At 37.8% G+C, this 19030-nt stretch overlaps 1 protein-coding gene and 1 pseudogene across 2 annotated transcripts; one reads left to right on the plus strand and one right to left on the minus strand.

Annotated features, from left to right (window-relative positions):
* Positions 1-978: 978 nt before the first annotated feature.
* On the minus strand, positions 979-2338 carry LOC127632496 (keratin, type I cytoskeletal 13-like; annotated as a pseudogene).
* A 14307-nt stretch (positions 2339-16645) lies between these two features.
* LOC127632494 (UPF0669 protein C6orf120 homolog) lies at positions 16646-18803 on the plus strand. 2 transcript variants are annotated; one of them, XM_052111093.1, is made up of 2 exons: positions 16646-16763; positions 17455-18803. In XM_052111093.1, the coding sequence occupies exon 2, from the start codon at positions 17494-17496 to the stop codon at positions 18052-18054; it is 561 nt and encodes a 186-aa protein (XP_051967053.1). In that variant the 5' UTR covers positions 16646-16763; positions 17455-17493; the 3' UTR covers positions 18055-18803. The 2 variants fall into 2 exon arrangements, with proteins under 2 accessions (XP_051967053.1, XP_051967054.1); XM_052111094.1 differs by having other exon boundaries at positions 16647-17349.
* The last annotated feature ends 227 nt before the right edge of the window (positions 18804-19030 follow it).

Consider the following 19030-nt stretch of genomic DNA (forward strand, 5'->3'; position numbering starts at 1 on the left):
TCCAATTTTCTTGAGAACGCTACATCTAAGTGATTTTTTCGAACCAGTGCAACACACAACTGGGCATTGGCTGGAAAATTCGCACAAATTATGGGATGTTAATGAAGTGGCGCAAAACATAATTTAATGTTTTTCTGAGAAATAGGTCATTAGAGAAGACATCTGAGAACCGTGTCCATTCTCAGCACAAAGTTTGTCCATGCATTTGGAGTTTGGGAATTCCACCAACAGGTGCAATTAAAGTGCATGTCCAAACTCTGGAAATACAGGAACATAAAATGAAGTCCCTGACAATTACATTAAATATTAACCAGTGTTGTATGTCTGAAATGCAATCTGCATTTCCTGTGTTCTACTCCTTCATACCATGCCAAGTTGAGACTGTAACTCGATCTCCAGGCACTGTGTGGTGCATCGCAAATCTGAGATCCGGGACCTGGAGGTTTCTATGGACACTGTGCTGATGGCCACCATTTTTTGACCAATTGTGCAGCCTTAAAAGATTCAGAAACACACAGACAACACACATTTACAGAACTGTAATATTTCAGAAATCAATAAGCCATGCAGTGTGGTTTTGCAATGTTATCATCACTCTTTTCCCTAATCATCACACTTCAATTTCCCTGCTGAGAATATCATGATAGACAACATCAGTGGGAGAAAAGAAATGCTACTCTTTTTTTAGCAGAGGTATAAAAACACATTTGGATTCACCACCAAAGCACATAAAAGCTTTGAACCAGAACTTTTGCTCCCTGCAGTGTTTCTCTATGATGGCCTCATAATGATAATATATTTCATATATAATAATTTTTCAGGTCTTTCTGAGGAGCAACATCCACTTCCACATTCACTGTTCCTGAAAACTGACACATCAGTCCTGCAACATCCTGTACACATAATTAGACTTAATCATAAGGTATTTCACATGTCTATTGGATTTATTACATTTTTTTAATTATTATGGCCCAAACTTTCAGGACCAATCACACATAGCTGATTTACAAAAGGAAGACTACTACAAACCTCTTGTTGTCTTCTTCATACATAACAGTTCATCCTGTAAACCGTCAATCTGTATCTCAAGGTCGGCCTTTGTCAGGGTTGTCCCGTCCAACAACCGACACAGGTACGCGATGTAAGCCTCCATACACTGATGCATTTTTTAACTCATGCTTGTATCTAGTTGATGGGTAAGAAGGATACGGATATAATTTTTCAGCCATCGTTTAAACAATATAAATTTGTCCTTTGTACAGTTAAACTAAAGCAGTTGCACTGTCTCTTTAAAACTTGTTGTTTCTAAGTTCAGAGGAAAGTTCTCAGAATTGTTTAAGAGAACTCAATGTATCCTGAAGTCATTATCAGCCGGTTCAGAGATGTTAACCTGCAGGAGTATGTTTGCATTGTGGATAGTCGCATCTCTAATCCATAACAAAGAGCATTGATATAAACAATTGTATCAGTGTAGAGCATGTATAAATATGATGGAATAGATGGAATAAAGAAATCTAGCACTTTTTAAAACAATGCTGAAAGAGGATTACAGTTCAGTCACTTTCCATTTTCCATATATTTTATGACATCTTGTTTCACAACTGAATTTCATTTAGTATTTTCACGAGGCTTTTCATTCTCTTTGTATTAGCTCACTGATAGTACCCATGTGATTATTTGCTCTGGTTTTCAGACCCTATGCAAACAGATTAAACTTTTATATTCATTGGAATTTCAGTGCTCAAGAATTCACTATAATCTTAGATATCAGACAGGATTTTTGCAATCTATTTGAAAATTCCCCCTACTTAATTTCCTCTATTATTCATAGTTGTACCTTTTCCTTCAAGCACTTGATGATGTTCCAGTAGGCACTGTAGTCCCTCTGGCAGATCGCCCAACTTCTGTCATAGTTGTCCTGGATCATCCTCTCCAGATTACAATTGGCAGCCTCCAGAGAGTGCACAATCTCAAGGTAGGAAGCCAGACAGCAATACGGGTACTGCATGGTGGCCTTCTTTTTCAGCTGGACGTAGTCACTATCATCTCCACAGAAGCCTCCAGCCAAGATTCCAAATCCTTCACTGTGTCCTGTGTTGTACAGTCCACCATAACATCCATATCCTCCACCAATTCTGTAATTGAGATCAGGGAAGCAACCACCCTTGTGATAAGAGGAGAAAGAGATGCGAGTGCCTTCTCCAAAAGCACAGCAGTACACACTGTAGGCTTTGTGTGCTCAAGAAACTATCGTACCAAATTGACGCAGAATGATAATGTTCTTTGAAGTCATGGTCTTGAGCCCTTGGCAGGACAATGTGCAGACACAGCATGACATATTTGTTGGATGATGAAATGAAATCAGAGAAGACACTACTGGAAACAGATAGAGTTGTCCTGAAGAGGGTAGTGCCTTTGAGTCCATCGCTGTCCTCTTATAGATTTGGAGCTTAAAGCTGGGTCCTGAACTTTGAGTATGGGAGGAGGAGTAGGGTGTGTGTGCGTCAGACTTTGCTGCAACCAGCAGCGGTGTTGTGTCCAGCGTTCAGTTTCTACCCTAGTGAGGAAGCTTCAAAGGAATGTCTTTTATTTAAATCAGCGCTCCTGTAATGCCTTTACCTTTGAGATTACAGAGGGAGTGCAATAAGACTATTAGGTATGTGTTTGAGCAAGTGTTTTGTACCAACTTTCTTCCTTTTATCAGTTATTCTACACTTTTTCTTTCTCACATATACACTCTGATATACACATAATGTTTCATAATTATTTTTGGTACCAAAGAGGTCAACTGGAAACTGCTCATCTGGTGCCCCTGAAGTACACAAACTTGAAATCTGCCATTATTGCAGATTGACGTCACAATGATTCAGAGTTGTATCAGACAGGTACATCAAGGTATTAGCAGGGTTTTCCTTTTTCCTGTTTTTTTTCTTTCTCACCTTTTCTTCCCTATTTGGAATTCCCAATGCGCTCTAAGTCCTCATGGTGGTGGAGTGACTTGCCTCAGTCTGTGTGGAGGAGGACGAATCTCAAACTCACAACTCAAAATGTGGCAGTCAGCATCAATCCTCGTTGAGCCACTCAGGCCCCCATTTTCCTGTTTTTACTCTTACATGTTACAAGGGTTTAATGGCTAATCAAGTCAATGGCATTAAGAGCTAAAGAAAAAGTAATGCAAATCTCCAACTTTGCCAGTTATACAAATGCACACAAGCAATCATAAAATGGCAATGTTTTAGGCCAGCTGATTTTTTAACATGTTGCTTAGTAGGCTATTGTGTTTTATAAATTTTGTAAATAATACAAAAGAGCACACACACACACACACACACACACACACACACACACACACTGCCATGTGCTTTAAAATGATTTTTTGTTTTATTGTCTCTGTCATGGCTGTTAATTTGAAAACATGTGACTCACCTTTCCAGCGTGACTGCATTTGCAGACTTATACTTATTTTTCTTCCCTTTAGGTCATTTAAATGCTGCTTGTATCTCAAATCGCTGCAATCAGACTTGAAAGGGTGCCAGACTGGGTGTTCTGTGCTATTTAAAAAGTCAGAGGGATACATTACATTATGCATTTAAAGCATTCAAGTATTTGAAGACAACGTCCAAGATGTATATATAAAATTTCAACCATCCAGCAGAACTGGTTGACAATGAAATGTGTTATTCTACAAGATTATCGTTAAATTACATGTATCTAAAAATGATATACAACAATAAAAATGATCTAAATGTACAATAAGAACAGTGTTAATATCCGAGTTAATTCATGATTATTTGGGGGATTCTATAAACGATCTTCTCATGTCGTGGTTCAATTTGATCGTATCAATGAGGATTTAATTTCGTGTTTTTGTTTGTTGTTGTTGTTTGTTCATTATAGTAAGATGGTAAAAACTAGTTAAAGACAAAAAGAAAGATTATTACCCTAAAAAGTCTGAGTCTCACTGTATTGATCAGGCTGCACTGCAGTGTCTATTCACAGGCGCGATCCCACTACTGATCGACACGGGGGCTTTGACCTGCTCCGTTTCCGACCTGGGCCAGTTGACCCCTCCTTAGACGACCTGGTGGTCCCGAGCTCACCCAGGAGCACCATATCGATACCGAACTTAGTGCGGACACCCGATCGGCATAGTCCACTACAGCCCAGAACCCCTGAACTCAAGCGATCCGCAGCCTCAGCCTTCCAGTAGCTTGAATTACAGGCGCACGCCACCGCACCCGGCGAAAACACCGAGGATCTGCACCAATGTTGTGCCTAAATCGGTGACTAGATGCCGATGTTCAGTAAGTTTTCGTGTGAGAATGCATCCGGTGCCGGTACAAGCAACAAAAATGTAGTTGTACTAATTACTTGTATTATTCAGTTTTTATCGTGCACGAAATACATTTATTTGTAATAGTTGTGTCTTTGTTTTTCGTCTTACATCTATTCACCACACTTACTCTGGTGATATCCACATTGGTCTTTGAAAACCAGGAGCACAAAATGTTGACAGTGGAATATTAAATGATATATTAGAGGTTTCCTAAATCTGTGACCCCTCTTTAATGATATATGATGAAGTAAAGAGAAACGACAGGGTCACAAAATCTGACAGGAGACAATAGAGGTTTCCTAAATCTGTGACCCCTCTTTATACTCAATTATGTGTGTCTCTCTCCAGCAGCAACAAGAGGCATATTAGTAAATGTCCACTACATTGCAAGCCAAATAAAATTATAATTCCTAATAAAATGTTATGGCAAACTCATCACATGTGTCCCTCATTTGCTAATAAAATATGTATTTGGGGCAGTATGTTGGTTCTTTTCATTTTTAAAGCTGAAATGTAATTAATATTTTGGTGTTAAATAACCTCATGACACTTATTTTCTATGAATACCTGTGACCTTAAGCATTAAAAATACAATGAGTTGAAGTATTTAGCTGCATAATAGTCGACTGGAGCTGTGATAATTCTGTGCTGTCCCCTTCAAACACATTCAGACATTGGGCTTGTTGTGCCACAGCAGAGGAGCACTGCATAATAATAAAACATGATCTGCTTCAAGCGGGCTGTGTTCCTCATCCTATGTGTGTCTGATACCCACAGAAACAGCTGTCCAATGTACACAAGTAATATAAAACAACACCAAATGTAAACAAATCATGTAAGGGAGGGTCCTGGCTGATGATTTCCTCCATTACATTTTTTACTATGCCACTACAGGGTTGTTGAATGGGAGATTCCTAAAGATTCTTGATTCATTACTTAATTTATAATAAAGCTAAAACAATGTTTTAAAAACATTCATTGATAAATACAAAAAATAAAAGCAAAGTTCAATCAAAGTTCATTAAACTTAAGAAGTATTGGTGTACTGATGGTCAGCTTTTGGTCATTCTGAAATGAGTTGCAGGTATTTGAAGACAGAAGAGTGTGTTGTCATGTAGATAGGACTATTAATTTAATGTTAGAGCAATTTCTTGAAAAGCTGAAATGAAAATAGCTTCAACTTTAACACATTTTGTTGTCAATACACTAATGTATGCCCTTCACCCATTAATAGGTTTATTAACATGTAATATTTTTGGCTATAATGTCAAAGAAAGTTTGTCTGATTTTCCCACACTTTTATACCCACAGAAGATTTTATGCAAACAGTTCTTGACTTATAGAGAAATTAGTTTGTTTCTTTCTTTCTTTCTCGGAGATCAATACAGATCTTGAATCTAAATTTTATCTTCAATTAATGTTTAATGTAAAGAAAACTTTTCATGCTTTTCAGGCGAATCATTGTGAAGCCATATGAACGAATCTGAAGACATATCGTGCCTTGTTACTCCTTGTACATCGAACAATATTCTGGGTGCGCTGAGTGCAGTATTTAATACCGGTGCAGATTCTCGGTGTTTTCGCCGGGTGCGGTGGCGTGCGCCTGTAATTCAAGCTACTGGAAGGCTGAGGCTGCGGATCGCTTGAGTTCAGGGGTTCTGGGCTGTAGTGGACTATGCCGATCGGGTGTCCGCACTAAGTTCGGTATCGATATGGTGCTCCTGGGGGAGCTCGGGACCACCAGGTCGTCTAAGGAGGGGTCAACCGGCCCAGGTCGGAAACGGAGCAGGTCAAAGCCCCCGTGTCGATCAGTAGTGGGATTGCGCCTGTGAATAGACACTGCAGTGCAGCCTGACCGATACAGCGAGACTCAGACTTTTGGGCTTATATCTGTCCAGTCGATTTCGTCTTAACAACCGAAATAAGGAAGGTTCAATTATCAATGCTTTTATTAAGTAAGAATTCAACCTATTTATAATCTTTTAAAAAGTCTGTATAAATTCCTTCTCATTTATTATTATTATTATTATTACTATTATAAATTTATTTTAATGTAAAGATTTTTCAGCTGTGTATGTGATGTGATTTCTTGTTTGTTAACATAGTGACTCTAGAACATAGAGTTTCTGTTCATATTTATTGACTCAATTTCATGACCTTGTGGAGGCGGTGTATTCACACCCCAATTTTTGACTTTCCTAAAATTAGTCCAAACATGATCCAGTGTTTTGTTTTACAAATATTGTTTAAAATATGTCTCACATTGTTTTATAATAAAATAAAGAAAAAATCCGCTCACTACAATTACAATACAAATGTATCTTGCAAAGTTGCGACCCGTGTGATCTTCAGGCACAAATTCTCAGTTGCCTTTATAAAGACTTGTTGCCGCAAAGTCATTTTGAAATTTGCACTTTTTTTCTGGGATTTATAGAAAGTTTATGAGAAATAATAAGAAAACAGAGGAAGAAAAGTCTGTGTTTACTTAAAGGTTTTGTTCACCCCAAAATAAAAATTCGCTCATTTAGGCCCTACTCACCCCCATGCCATCCCAGATGTGTACACACATGCCACACAAATGAAGATTTTTAGATGAATATTTCAGCTCTGTAGATCCACACAAGTGAATGGATGTCAAAATGTTGATGCTCCAAAAGCACATAAAGGAATCAAAAAAGTAATCCATATGATTCCAGTGGTTAAATCCATGTCTTCAGAAGTGATATGATAGGTGTGGGTAAGAAACAGATCAATATTTAAGTCCTTTTCTGCAAATTTCTTCACCCTGCCCAATGGGGTATGCAAGAATGTGGATCACCTAAAACTCAAGAAGAAGAACGTTAAAGTGATCTGTTTCTCACCCACATCTATCAAATTTCTTCTGAAGACATTGATTTATCTACTGGAGTCTAATGGATTACTTTTATGATGCCTTATGTTATTTTTTTAGCTTCAAAATTTTGGCACCTATTCAGTTTTATTGTATGGACCAAAAGAACTGAGAAATTCTTCTAAAAATCTCCATGTGAGTTCAGCTGATGAAAGAAAGTCGTGCATATCTGGGATGGCATAAGGGTGAGTAAATGATGAGAGGATTTTTGGGTGAACTATTCCTTTAATGGTATGCATTTTCTCTTTGAAGCTGCTCACACTTTCTATGGAAATGAACTTTTAAAAGGATAGTTCATTCACAAATGAAACTCTGTCATCATTTACTCACCCTTTTGTCGTTCTACATGTATGAATGTATAAAAGAAGTTACTAATAGCAGAACGTTAGCTTTAGTCACTATCCAGTATATTGTTTTATTCCATGGATAGAGGTAATTCACTTTGTCAGTCCTTTACACTGCCTAAAATTTATTGTTGTGTTAAACCCAAGGAAATAAGAAACATGAGTTTGGAACAACATTAGAGTGAGTAAAAGATGATAACATTTTCATTTTTGGGTGAACTATCCCTTTAAAAACCCTTTGAGTGTGACAGATCAACATGTAAATAATGTGAAATTTCACACTCAATGGTTTTTAGTCAAAAACAATCTTTTCTGTTACTGAGTTGATTTGAGTCAAAATTATACTGTTTAAAGTTTAAACAATATACATTTGTTCTTTGTACATTTTCACTGTATCCATCAAACGTGTTGTTTCTAAGTTCAGAGGAAAGTTTTCAGAGTGGTTTAAGAGAACTCAATGTATCCTGAAGTCATTATCAGCCAGTTCAGAGATGTTAATCTGCAGGAGTATGTTTGCATTGTGGATAGTCGCATCTCTAATCCATAACAAAGAGCATTGATATAAACAATTGTATCAGTGTAGAGCATGTATAAATATGATGGAATAGATGGAATAAAGAAATCTAGCACTTTTTAAAACAATGCTAAAAGAGGATTACAGTTCAGTCACTTTCCATTTTCCATATATTTTATGACATCTTGTTTCACAACTGAATTTAATTTAGGATTTTCAGGAGGCTTTTCATTCTTATTCCTCTTTGTATTAGCTCACTGATAGTACCCATGTGATTATTTGCTCTGGTTTTCAGACCCTATGCAAACAGATTAAACTTTTATATTCATTGGAATTTCAGTGCTCAAGAATTCACTATAATCTTAGATATCAGACAGGATTTTTGCAATCTATTTGAAAATTCCCCTACTTAATTTCCTCTATTATTCATAGTTGTACCTTTTCCTTCAAGCACTTGATGATGTTCCAGTAGGCACTGTAGTCCCTCTGGCAGATCGCCCAACTTCTGTCATTGTAGTCCGGGATCTGCCTCTCTAGATTGCAATTGGCAGCCTCCAGAGTGCGCACAATCTCAAGGGTTCTGTGGCCTACTTTTTCAGCTGGAAGTAGTCACTATTATCTCCACAGAAGCCTCCTGTGTTGTACAGTCCACCATAACATCCATATCCTCCACCAATTCTGTAATTGAGATCAGGGAAGCAACCACCCTTGTGATAAGAGTAGAAAGAGATGCGTGCCTTCTCCAAAAGCACAGCAGTACACAGTGTAGGCTTTGTGTGCTCAAAGAACTATCGTACCAAATTGACGCAGAATGCAGACGCGGCATCAGCCAATTTTGCCGGGGCTTAAGCCCTGAATGTTTAGAGTGTAGCCCTGAATGTATTTTGAAAAGTTGACTGACAAATATAAAACCGGACAATAGCCTATGTAAACCCCCGAAATCATAAGTTGCCTTATTTCATTGTGCTTTGGCTTTGCACATACTGCATACAGCCTGTAAAATAGACATAGACCTTAAAAATAATCTAGCCTATAGAATAAGTTTCTTTGCTGTCGGTAGCCTATGGGCTACTCCGTTTCTTCCTCTCTGTTGAATATGCAGCAGGTAGGGGAGCAGCTAGCACAGTCGTTGACATCAAGAAACGTTACTTAGTTTCGATTTAACAGCAGTTAGCAGGAAAGACAGCAAAAATGAAGCAAATGATGCTTTGGGGATTTTTCCGAAAGAAGTCAGTGGGTAAGAATTAAAAAAATGTTGGATCCTTAAAGTCTGAAGATCATCATCTGGCTGGCTTTCACCCACAGTTATTACCAGTTATTACCATAGGCTACATTAGCACTTGGACCAGCATGCTTATCATCCCATTTGAAGATAAACAACGGCTACACATTTCGAGATAAGTATAAGTATAGGCTGCATAACCTTGCTATTGTTCATGCTGTAGGTAGCCAGGAACACTAGTTTTATCCCACTGCACTGAATGCTTTCCTTGTTTATCAGGTGTTGTTTTGTCTAAGGATAACTGTGTTTTTAGTTTGTGATATTAGTTTGTAGTAAATATACACTTTGATTTGATTAAATGGTTTTGTAAAGGGTAGCAAAGATGAGCAACAGACTGAGGAGCAGCAGCAGCAGCTGTGCCAGAATCAGGCATGGAAACTGGTAACAATTAATCAGTCAGTTTACTTTAGAGAAAGTTAAAAGTGAAACATTGTTTATCTCAATGATCCTAATGAAAGGATTTTGACAGATGAACATTGAGAATTATATACACTTCAATGCCATGGTGTGTCAATGAACTAAAGCCATTCATTTATTGCTTTAACTTAGGATCTTATACATCATTTTGACTATTTATGTCAAAAAATATAAATTATTTATATTCAATATTTTTTTTACCTCACTTTACTCACTATAATATAACTGTTGTGATGACTTTATGTTAATGTACAGGAAAATTCAAGAATCATGATAGATCTTAGGGCAGTCCCACTGATCTGCTCTTCCCAATACATTTACTTCAATGGTCTATAATTTGAAATATGTAGCACTTGATGAATTAGTTGTTTGAAGAAGCTGATTTTCAATAAGTTATGTGCTGTATCTTTTCTTTTGCATCACAGATGATTCAGGGAGGAGAGAGGTTGAGTTAGTCGAGGATAGTACTAGAGAGAGAGAAACAGAAGCAAGTGATGAGAGAGTGAAATATAACAAGTAATGAGAAGGACACCAGATAGACAGCAAGAGGTGAATAGTGTATGTTGAATGTGTGTGTGTGTGTGTGTGTGTGTGTGTGTGTGTGTGTGTGTGTGTGTGTGTGTGTGTGTGTGTGTGTTGAGAGAGTGTGTGTGTATGTGTGTGTACATAATGTTAAACTAATGTTAACATTAAACACCTTTTGTCTCTCTGGTAGCTTTCTGGTGGAAGGAGAGAGAAAAAGAGAGCAACACTTGATGAGAAGGGAGAGCGACAGGAGCAGGTGAAAAGAGATTGACTAAACTCTCTAGGGCAGTTGTTTTGTTGACTTAAAATGTAATATACCAGTACACAACAGTTCATATTATGTTCTACTAAAGTCTGCACACAATTAAGACGTACTTTGACTGAAAATAAAGTGTTACTGTAAAAAAAAAAAAAAAACTCTTCGAGTGATCCCTGTATTTGCATAAAATGGTCTGGCCCTGGTTGTCCTTCAATGCTGGAAACGCCTCTGGAAGTCATGGCCTTGAGTCACACTCACAATTAAATGTGTTATCCTGCAAGCTTATCATTAAATTTCGTGTATCTTAAAATGATATACAACAATAAAAGTGATCTAAATGTACAATAAGAACAGTGTTAAAATCCGAGTTAATTCATGATTATTTGGGAATTCTATAAACGATTTTCTCACGTCGTGGTTCAATTTGATCGTATCATTGAGGATTAATTTCGTGTTTTTGTTTGTTGTTGTTGTTTGTTCATTATAGTAAGATTGTAAAAACTAGTTAAAGACAAACAGAAAGATTGTTAACCTAAAAGAATGAGTCTCGCTGTATTGATCAGGCTGCACTGCAGTGTCTATTCACAGGCGCGATCCCACTACTGATCGACACGGGGGCTTTGACCTGCTCCGTTTCCGACCTGGGCCGGTTGACCCCTCCTTAGACGACCTGGTGGTCCCAAGCTCCCCCAGGAGCACCATATCGATACCGAACTTAGTGCGGACACCCGATCGGCATAGTCCACTGCAGCCCAGAACCCCTGAACTCAAGCGATCCACAGCCTCAGCCTTCCAGTAGCTTGCATTACAGGCGCACGCCACCGCACCCGGCGAAAACACCGAGAATCTGCACCGGTATTAAATACTGTTCGATGGTACAAGGAGTAACAAGGCACGATATGTCTTCAGATTCGTTCATATGTCTTCAGAATCATTCATATGTCTTCAGAATGAATCGCCTGAATAGCTTGAAAAGTTTGCTTTACATTAAAGATTATTTGAAGATTCAAAGGACATTGAAGATACAATTTAGATTCAAGATCTGTAGGTGGGTAGCCTATATAGGTAAGTGTGGGAAAATCAGACAACATTTCTTTGACATTATAGCCATTAAAGTGTTGATCAGCAAGTACATGTTAATAAACCTTGTTAGTGATGGGTGGAGGGCTGGACTGGTAATCTGGCATTCCGGGCATTTTCCCCTATGGGCCGACGCACTTTGGCCATCGGGAGAACCGAGCGGGCTGTTGGGTCGGTCGCGAAACCTGCTGAATTGGCCATGATAAGCAAAAATGAGTTGGCGCGTATGCAGAATGGACAACAAAACGATATACAGAAAAGGACAGCCCATAGGCGGAAATCGCGGGGGGGTCGGGGGGTCAGGAACCCCGCTATCTGAGGGATTTTAAATATCATTAAAATATGTGTATTGTAAATAATATAATGACATATTCTTAAAATAATTGTTTAAGAAATAAAATAATACAAATGCAAATGGGGCAACAACAAAAAAACCTTGGTGTCCCCTCTTGAGAATTGTTATGTTTATTGTCCCCCCCAACATTTTGATGAAATTTTCGTCCCTGCCAATATAGTAAAAGGCATAGTAAAAAATTTAATGGAGGAAACTACATCATCAGCCAGGACCCTCCCTTACATTATTTGTTTAATTTTGGTGTTGTTTTATATTACATTGGACAACTGTTTCTGTGGGTATCAGACACACATGATGAGGAACACAGTCCACTTGAAGCAGATAATGCAGACCGCTGTACAGAACACGAAAATGACGTGCGGGTGCATTTTTGCCTATTTAAGCATGATGACATCATCAGTTGCACATAAACAAACACATGCCTTTCTCATTTATCCTAAAATTATCTTTTTTCATTGGGGGTATCTTGCATTGGGAGCTAACGCGCCTCCACAGCATTTAAGTCTGCTGTTTTAATCTTAATTAAGTTAATGACTATGTGGACACTTTTATTGTGAATGTGGACTGTAATGTGGAGTCATTTATGTTTATGAAGGCTAAAAAAATGGAGTTCTCAGAGTTTGACACAGAACATTATTTAACAGTCATACTGGTGTGTCAGTGCAAAATTAATCACTTTGTATTGACTGAGTTTCCCCACCTCTCTCAAAAGGCTATGAAAGTCCTCATCCCCTTCACCTCCACTTATGTGAGTGCGGGTTTTCCGCTTTGATGCTTAAAAGCAAATACCGATCAAGGCTGCAGGTGGAGGCCGATTTACGTTTATTCCTTTCTACCGTGCAGCCCCACATCGATAACCTGTGTGCTTCAAAAAATTGGACTCATTGTTCCCACTGATGTAGAGCGATGAAAATAAAGAAGCAAAATCAGCAATCAGATTTTTTTTTTTTTTTTTTACATTTTTTACATTAGTATTCTGTGGCTGTTAATGAACATGTTTCCGGTATAGTTATTTGACCTTCGAGGGTTATCTGTTCAGTGATCAGAATGTCTGATTTTGTTGGCTCTTTGGTTATGGCTGTTGAGAATAGTTTGTTTAGTTTTTTGACTGTGGAGGATTCTGTTCAAGGCTAATTTTAACAGTTTCCCAATTGCTTGAATGTGGTAAAAATATATTGCAAAGTGTGTGTTCACAATATATTTTTAAAAGAAAGACAAACATGTTTGAAATGTTTAGAAAATATATGACCTTTAAAAATGAAACTGGATTTAAAATGGAATGTTAATTACTTAATGAAAAAATGTAATAATTTTTTTTTTTTTTTTTAGTAGCTTTGTAGTACTAGACTAATAGTACCAATAATAATAGCCTAATTAGTGGTTTTGGAGGTGTTGGGGGCATGGCTGTTTCAAGTTCTCTTGGGGGAGGCCCAATTAAACACAATTTGAAAAACACCTGCTTTAACTTTAGTTAGATTTTTAATGCTTAAGGTCACAGATATGCATAGCAAATAAGTGTCATAAGGTTATTTAACATCAAAAGCTTGATCAAATTTCAGCTTTAAAATGAAAAGAAAAAACATACTTGCCCAAATACATATTTTATTAGTAAATGAGGAAACATGTGACGAGTTTGCCATAACTTTTTATTATCACTTGTTCTGCAAAGCAAATTAACTTTATTATTTTATTTGGCTTGCACTGTAGTGGACATCTACTAATATGCCTCTCACTGCTGCTAGAGAAAGACACACTTAATTGAGGATAAAGAGGGGTCACAGATTTCTGAAATCTTTATTGTCTACTGTCAGATTTTGTGATCCTGCCGTTTCTCTACCATCATATACCATTAAAGAGGTGTAACAGATTTGGGCAACCTCTAATATATAATTGAATATTCCACTGTCAACATTTTGTATACCTGCTTTTCATAGACCAATGTGGATATCACCAGAGTAAGTGTGGTGAACAGATGTAAGACGAAAAACAAAGACACAACATTACAAATAAATGTATTTCGTGCACATATAAACGATAAAACGGAATAATGCAAGTAATTAAATACAACAATATTAAAAGTAAAACACAATGTTTTACATGTTATATGGATTGCTTGTCGTAGCATGCGTCTTTAAGAAATCTGTTTGCATTATACAGCCCCGCCCCCTCGACGCGCGTGTGTTCACGTCACTTGTCCGTATGCGGTGATGCATGCTCATTGAGCACGAGCACCGGACTTGTTCTCAAACGAAGACTTACTGAACAGCGGCCTCTAGTCACCGATTTAGGCACAATACCGGTGCAGATTCTCGGTGTTTTCGCCGGGTGCGGTGGCGTGCGCCTGTAATTCAAGCTACTGGAAGGCTGAGGCTGCGGATCGCTTGAGTTCAGGGGTTCTGGGCTGTAGTGGACTATGCCGATCGGGTGTCCGCACTAAGTTCGGTATCGATATGGTGCTCCTGGGGGAGCTCGGGACCACCAGGTCGTCTAAGGAGAGGTCAACCGGCCCAGGTCGGAAACGGAGCAGGTCAAAGCCCCCGTGTCGATCAGTAGTGGGATCGCGCCTGTGAATAGACACTGCAGTGCAGCCTGATCAATACAGCGAGACTCAGACTTTTGTCTGTCCTGTACCATCTTAATAACGGGAACAAATAGAAAAGTTTAGAGGAAATGTATTCTTTCATGAAGTTGAGAATTCAACTGTAAATGAACACCAAAATCTCTAATGGATTACCTCAATTTCCATATAGTTGTTGTTTACATTTAAAACTATATATATATATATATACATATATATATATATATATATATATATATATATATATATATATATATATATATATATATATATATATATATTAATAAAGCAGTAGCTAAAGGTGTATGCTGGTACATTTACTGTGTGTGACGCACCAGATATGTGGTGTTATACTGCCTGTCTCTGGAAAGTATTTGAACTTTCTGTAATTGTTCAGTGAAAGCATCTCATGACCAGGTGGAGGCGCTGTTTACTCACCCTCAAGTTCTTCCAAACTCGTTTGACTTTCTTGCTCATTCAGAAAAAACGTTTTTTAAAATAAATTTTAATGAATATTCCAGTCTGTCTTTTCCAATTCAATGGCAGTGGATAGTGACTAGGGGCGTTTGGTACTTATCAAAAATGGGGAAGCACAGACTAGGCTATTTTGGTTTTTGGAATCTGTAACGTTGCACACAATCATTGCTCAAGCTGCTACTCAAATGGGGAATTTTCTTAACAAAAGTAATGAACTAAGCTCAAAACTCTGTTTGCAACAAAATACACAAAAAATAAAATAAATAAATACATCGATTATGAAAGCTAAAATTAATGTTTTACATTAGATTGCTGAGTGTGTGTATCTCGTTGTCTGAGAGCAGCGTTCAGCGGCAGTTTCAGTTATTTGATCATCTGCCACCCATTTGTAAATCACAACATTACAAACTTTGATTTGAAGCAAAACATATTTGAAAATCGGACAAAAAGAGTAAGACTGCATACTTACCGTCTTTCAAGAGGGCACAGGCTACAAGCATGTATACGATTATGAATGACATAATCATTAAACACAACCGAATATATCGAACTATTGATTTTAGGTTGTTGATTATAAGTATAGAAACTATATATTTTATTTTTACTGCAAAATATTCGGATGTATGCAAATATAGTTTGAGGGTGTAGGAAAGCCGATTGAATTCAAGTCTTCTAAAGGATATCGGTGAGAAACAACCCTTGATTCTCGTTTACAGTAACTCGAATATACAGACGAGAATTTTGATTGTTTTTAATGCAAATACAAAAAGACAACTCTCTCTGATATTTATAATTTGTACTGCAGTACCCGTTTTAATCGCTTGTTACGTATTGCTCCTTTAATTATTGTATCGACTAATTAACTTATCTATTGATTAGTGAGGGGCACAAATGGACCCCGATTCCAGGAAATGTGCTTTTAAAAAGAACATCTTACAAGTCAATGTCTCAAGTGTATCTTAATGGAAAATGTACCTTTCACAAAGGCATTTTAACTCTTAAAATATATGATAACTGCCATTTGAGTGCATTTGAAACAGCTCATGCTTTCCAGGACTGTATCTAGCTGCATGCCGCTTAGGGCCCCAGAGAGCAAAAGCAAAGCACGGTCGGTTTTTATTTTTGGTTATTTTATTTTAATTTGATAATTTATTTTTAAATATAGGCTACTAAAAGCTGCGAGTGAGACTCACTCAGATTTTACGCACCATGTAGGCTAGAGCAATTTCAAGTTGGGAGCAGAAAAATGAAAAAGGAAGAAGAGGAGAAAGGCAGCCAGACCACTGGTAAGAAATGAATATAAGTCAGCTACCTGGCTACAGTGTTTGTCCGTTGTCATGCATTAAAATGCAAAACTTATTTAGCCAACATTTAGGAGTTGTGTCCTACGTTTGTTTTTGTTTTGTTCTTAGGCGCTTCGTGTATTTGGCCTCCAAGTAGGATTTCGCTTAGGGCACCCATATTTTCAGAAACGGCCCTTGTGCTTGCCAAATAAGCGCTTTGATTTGTTCTTGTTTACGGGCCACGGCGTGATCACTGTGGCTCATTCTCGGGGTTTCCTCCTGCCCTACAGATGGCGCTGTTGCGCCTTACAATGGTGTCACGTCCTAGAGCTTCAAGTGTTCAACACAAGACCCGTAACAGAAAATTCAAAACATAACGACGCCGAAACTCCTTTCCAATGGATATTTTTTGACAATGCACCGGTACCTGAAAATAATACATATCTGCTAACATATCAAGGAACTGGCGTTAATTGGGAATAGTTTTTCAGTTTCATAAGAACTACTGGTCATATGCCTGTTAGCCAGCTAGCTAAATAGCTGACGTTTTTTCGTGCAAGTTTCAGGAATTAGATTAGATTAGGTATTTTAGTTTAGATATGAGGTCTTCTATTGGGACAAATTTACGTGTTTAAAAATCTGCTTTTAATTTAGGCTTTTACTTTGTACTGTTTATATATGCAACAAATGCTTCCTTTTTTTTAAAATGACTAATGGATCTGCTTTACAACTGTCCACAAGTCGTCCATGAAGTTTATTTGCACCATTCAATGAAAATAGTTTCAGATTTTTACCCTAAGCAATTTTCTCTGGCTGGACTGACAGTACATGTTTATGGCTCTGTGGTTGCTACGAAAACATTGTTAGATAGCCTATTATTAACAGCCTCAGCCAAAGCGCTGCTGTCAGTTGTAGATGTATGACGTGGGTCCAACGGTGAAGATTCATAGTTATGCAAGGTTTAGATACAGAAGGCTTCTGGGGAAAATCTCTTGACAATGTGTGACGGGTAATACACAAATCCTAATACTTAGTCTGAAGTCTTAAATCAGGCTCTGTTACATTTACATTACATGTATAATCAGTTTAAATTATTTATGTATTTTTATTGCAGGCAGCTAACTGATGTTGCTGGAGTTTGGCAGCAGTGACCATGGAGTTGTGCTGGAGTAGTTTGTTAGTGCTGGTGGCCCTGTCCCACACCCTGGGCTCTCCATGGAACTCAGAGGAGCCCTATGTGCCAGATGAATGGGTCCTGCTCCATGTTGTGCAAGGCCATATTGGGGCGGGAAATTACAGCTACCTGCGTCTCAACCACGAAGGACGCATTATCTTGCACATGCAAAGCCTCAAGGGAGATGCAGATCTCTACGTCTCTGACAAAACGCTGCGGCCAAACTTTGATACCTACAAGCTTCAGTCTATCACCTGTGGCCAGGATGTGGTGGTGGTCCCAGGGGATTTTGTTAGGCCTGTTGGAATCGGGATCTACGGGCATCCCTCCAACTTGGAGAGTGAGTTTGAGATGAAGGTGTTTTACGACCAGACAGCGCTGACAGAAGATGTAGTTGAGAAAAACTCGTATTCCTCAGACGAGACTCCTGGTCAGTCTCGACACACTCAGGGCACTGAGGAAGTGATGGAAGAAGAAGAGTCAATCCTTTGGACAATTCTAATTGGGGTTCTTAAGATCGTAATTGAAATTTTGTTTTGATTTCAGTGTGCCAATTGTAAAAATACAACACCTGCCACAAGGAATCTTCCCATAAAAAAAAAAGAAGAAGATTTTTGACAAAGGACAATAATTGCTTTGCCTAAGTTTTTTTCTAAACCTGTAAGTCACCACCATTCAATAAGATATATGTAAATTTAATCCGTAATTTTGTTAAAATTCAAACGATGCATTTGCTTGTCAAATTCGATAATTACATATCGATACAACTGTTTATATGTTTAACATCGAGTTCTCACTTTGACCTGTTTTTATGTTATGATCTTTTATTGATAGTTAAAAAATCTGATTGTGTGGTGCATTCATTTGACTTATACTGACCTAGGGTAGTGAATTCTAGGTTTTAAACTGCACTATGAAATCACACAAATCACCTTGTGACAAAAGTTGTAGTTGTGCCTATTATTAAGAGGGGTCTGTTGACTGATAAGCAGCAGAAATTTGTGTGTGCGGCCTATAGTAGTTATAAGACAAATAAAATAAGCAGTTATTTTTGAGTATTTCTCTGAATTGAATGTCATTTACAATTGTGTTCAGATTCTGATAATTTTTTCCTTGTTTTGATGCTATTGTTGGGTTGAAGAGCAAAGTCGTTTTCTATTACAGTTTGTACCGAGTAGGTAGGTATCCTACTTTAGACATTGTTTTACAGAGCTTATTGTAAGTCTGCAATGTGTATACACACAAATTTGCAATGAAATGAACAGTGTGCCTTGTAATGTTACGGTGTTTGGTCATTGCCGCTTGTGTTAAAAATGAGGAAAGAGGCTTCAAATATCTTGTAATGGATACAAAGCTCCATAGAATATGGTAAATTAACGACATAATTACTTGTTAATAAGCCAACACAACTGATGTACACAATTTAAAAATACTTACATGTGTAGAATTTTTCAACAACATTGATAAATACACTGTATGTAGGTACATGTAGATTTATTCCCCTTTCAAACATCTA

This window comes from Xyrauchen texanus, chromosome 39, assembly GCF_025860055.1.
Source record: "Xyrauchen texanus isolate HMW12.3.18 chromosome 39, RBS_HiC_50CHRs, whole genome shotgun sequence".
In the NCBI taxonomy this organism is placed as follows: Eukaryota; Metazoa; Chordata; class Actinopteri; order Cypriniformes; family Catostomidae; genus Xyrauchen; species Xyrauchen texanus.

Bases quoted from the DNA above. Each gene is read 5' to 3' on its own strand.
- LOC127632494 (XM_052111093.1), top strand. From the start codon at position 17,494: ATGGAGTTGTGCTGGAGTAGTTTGTTAGTGCTGGTGGCCCTGTCCCAC.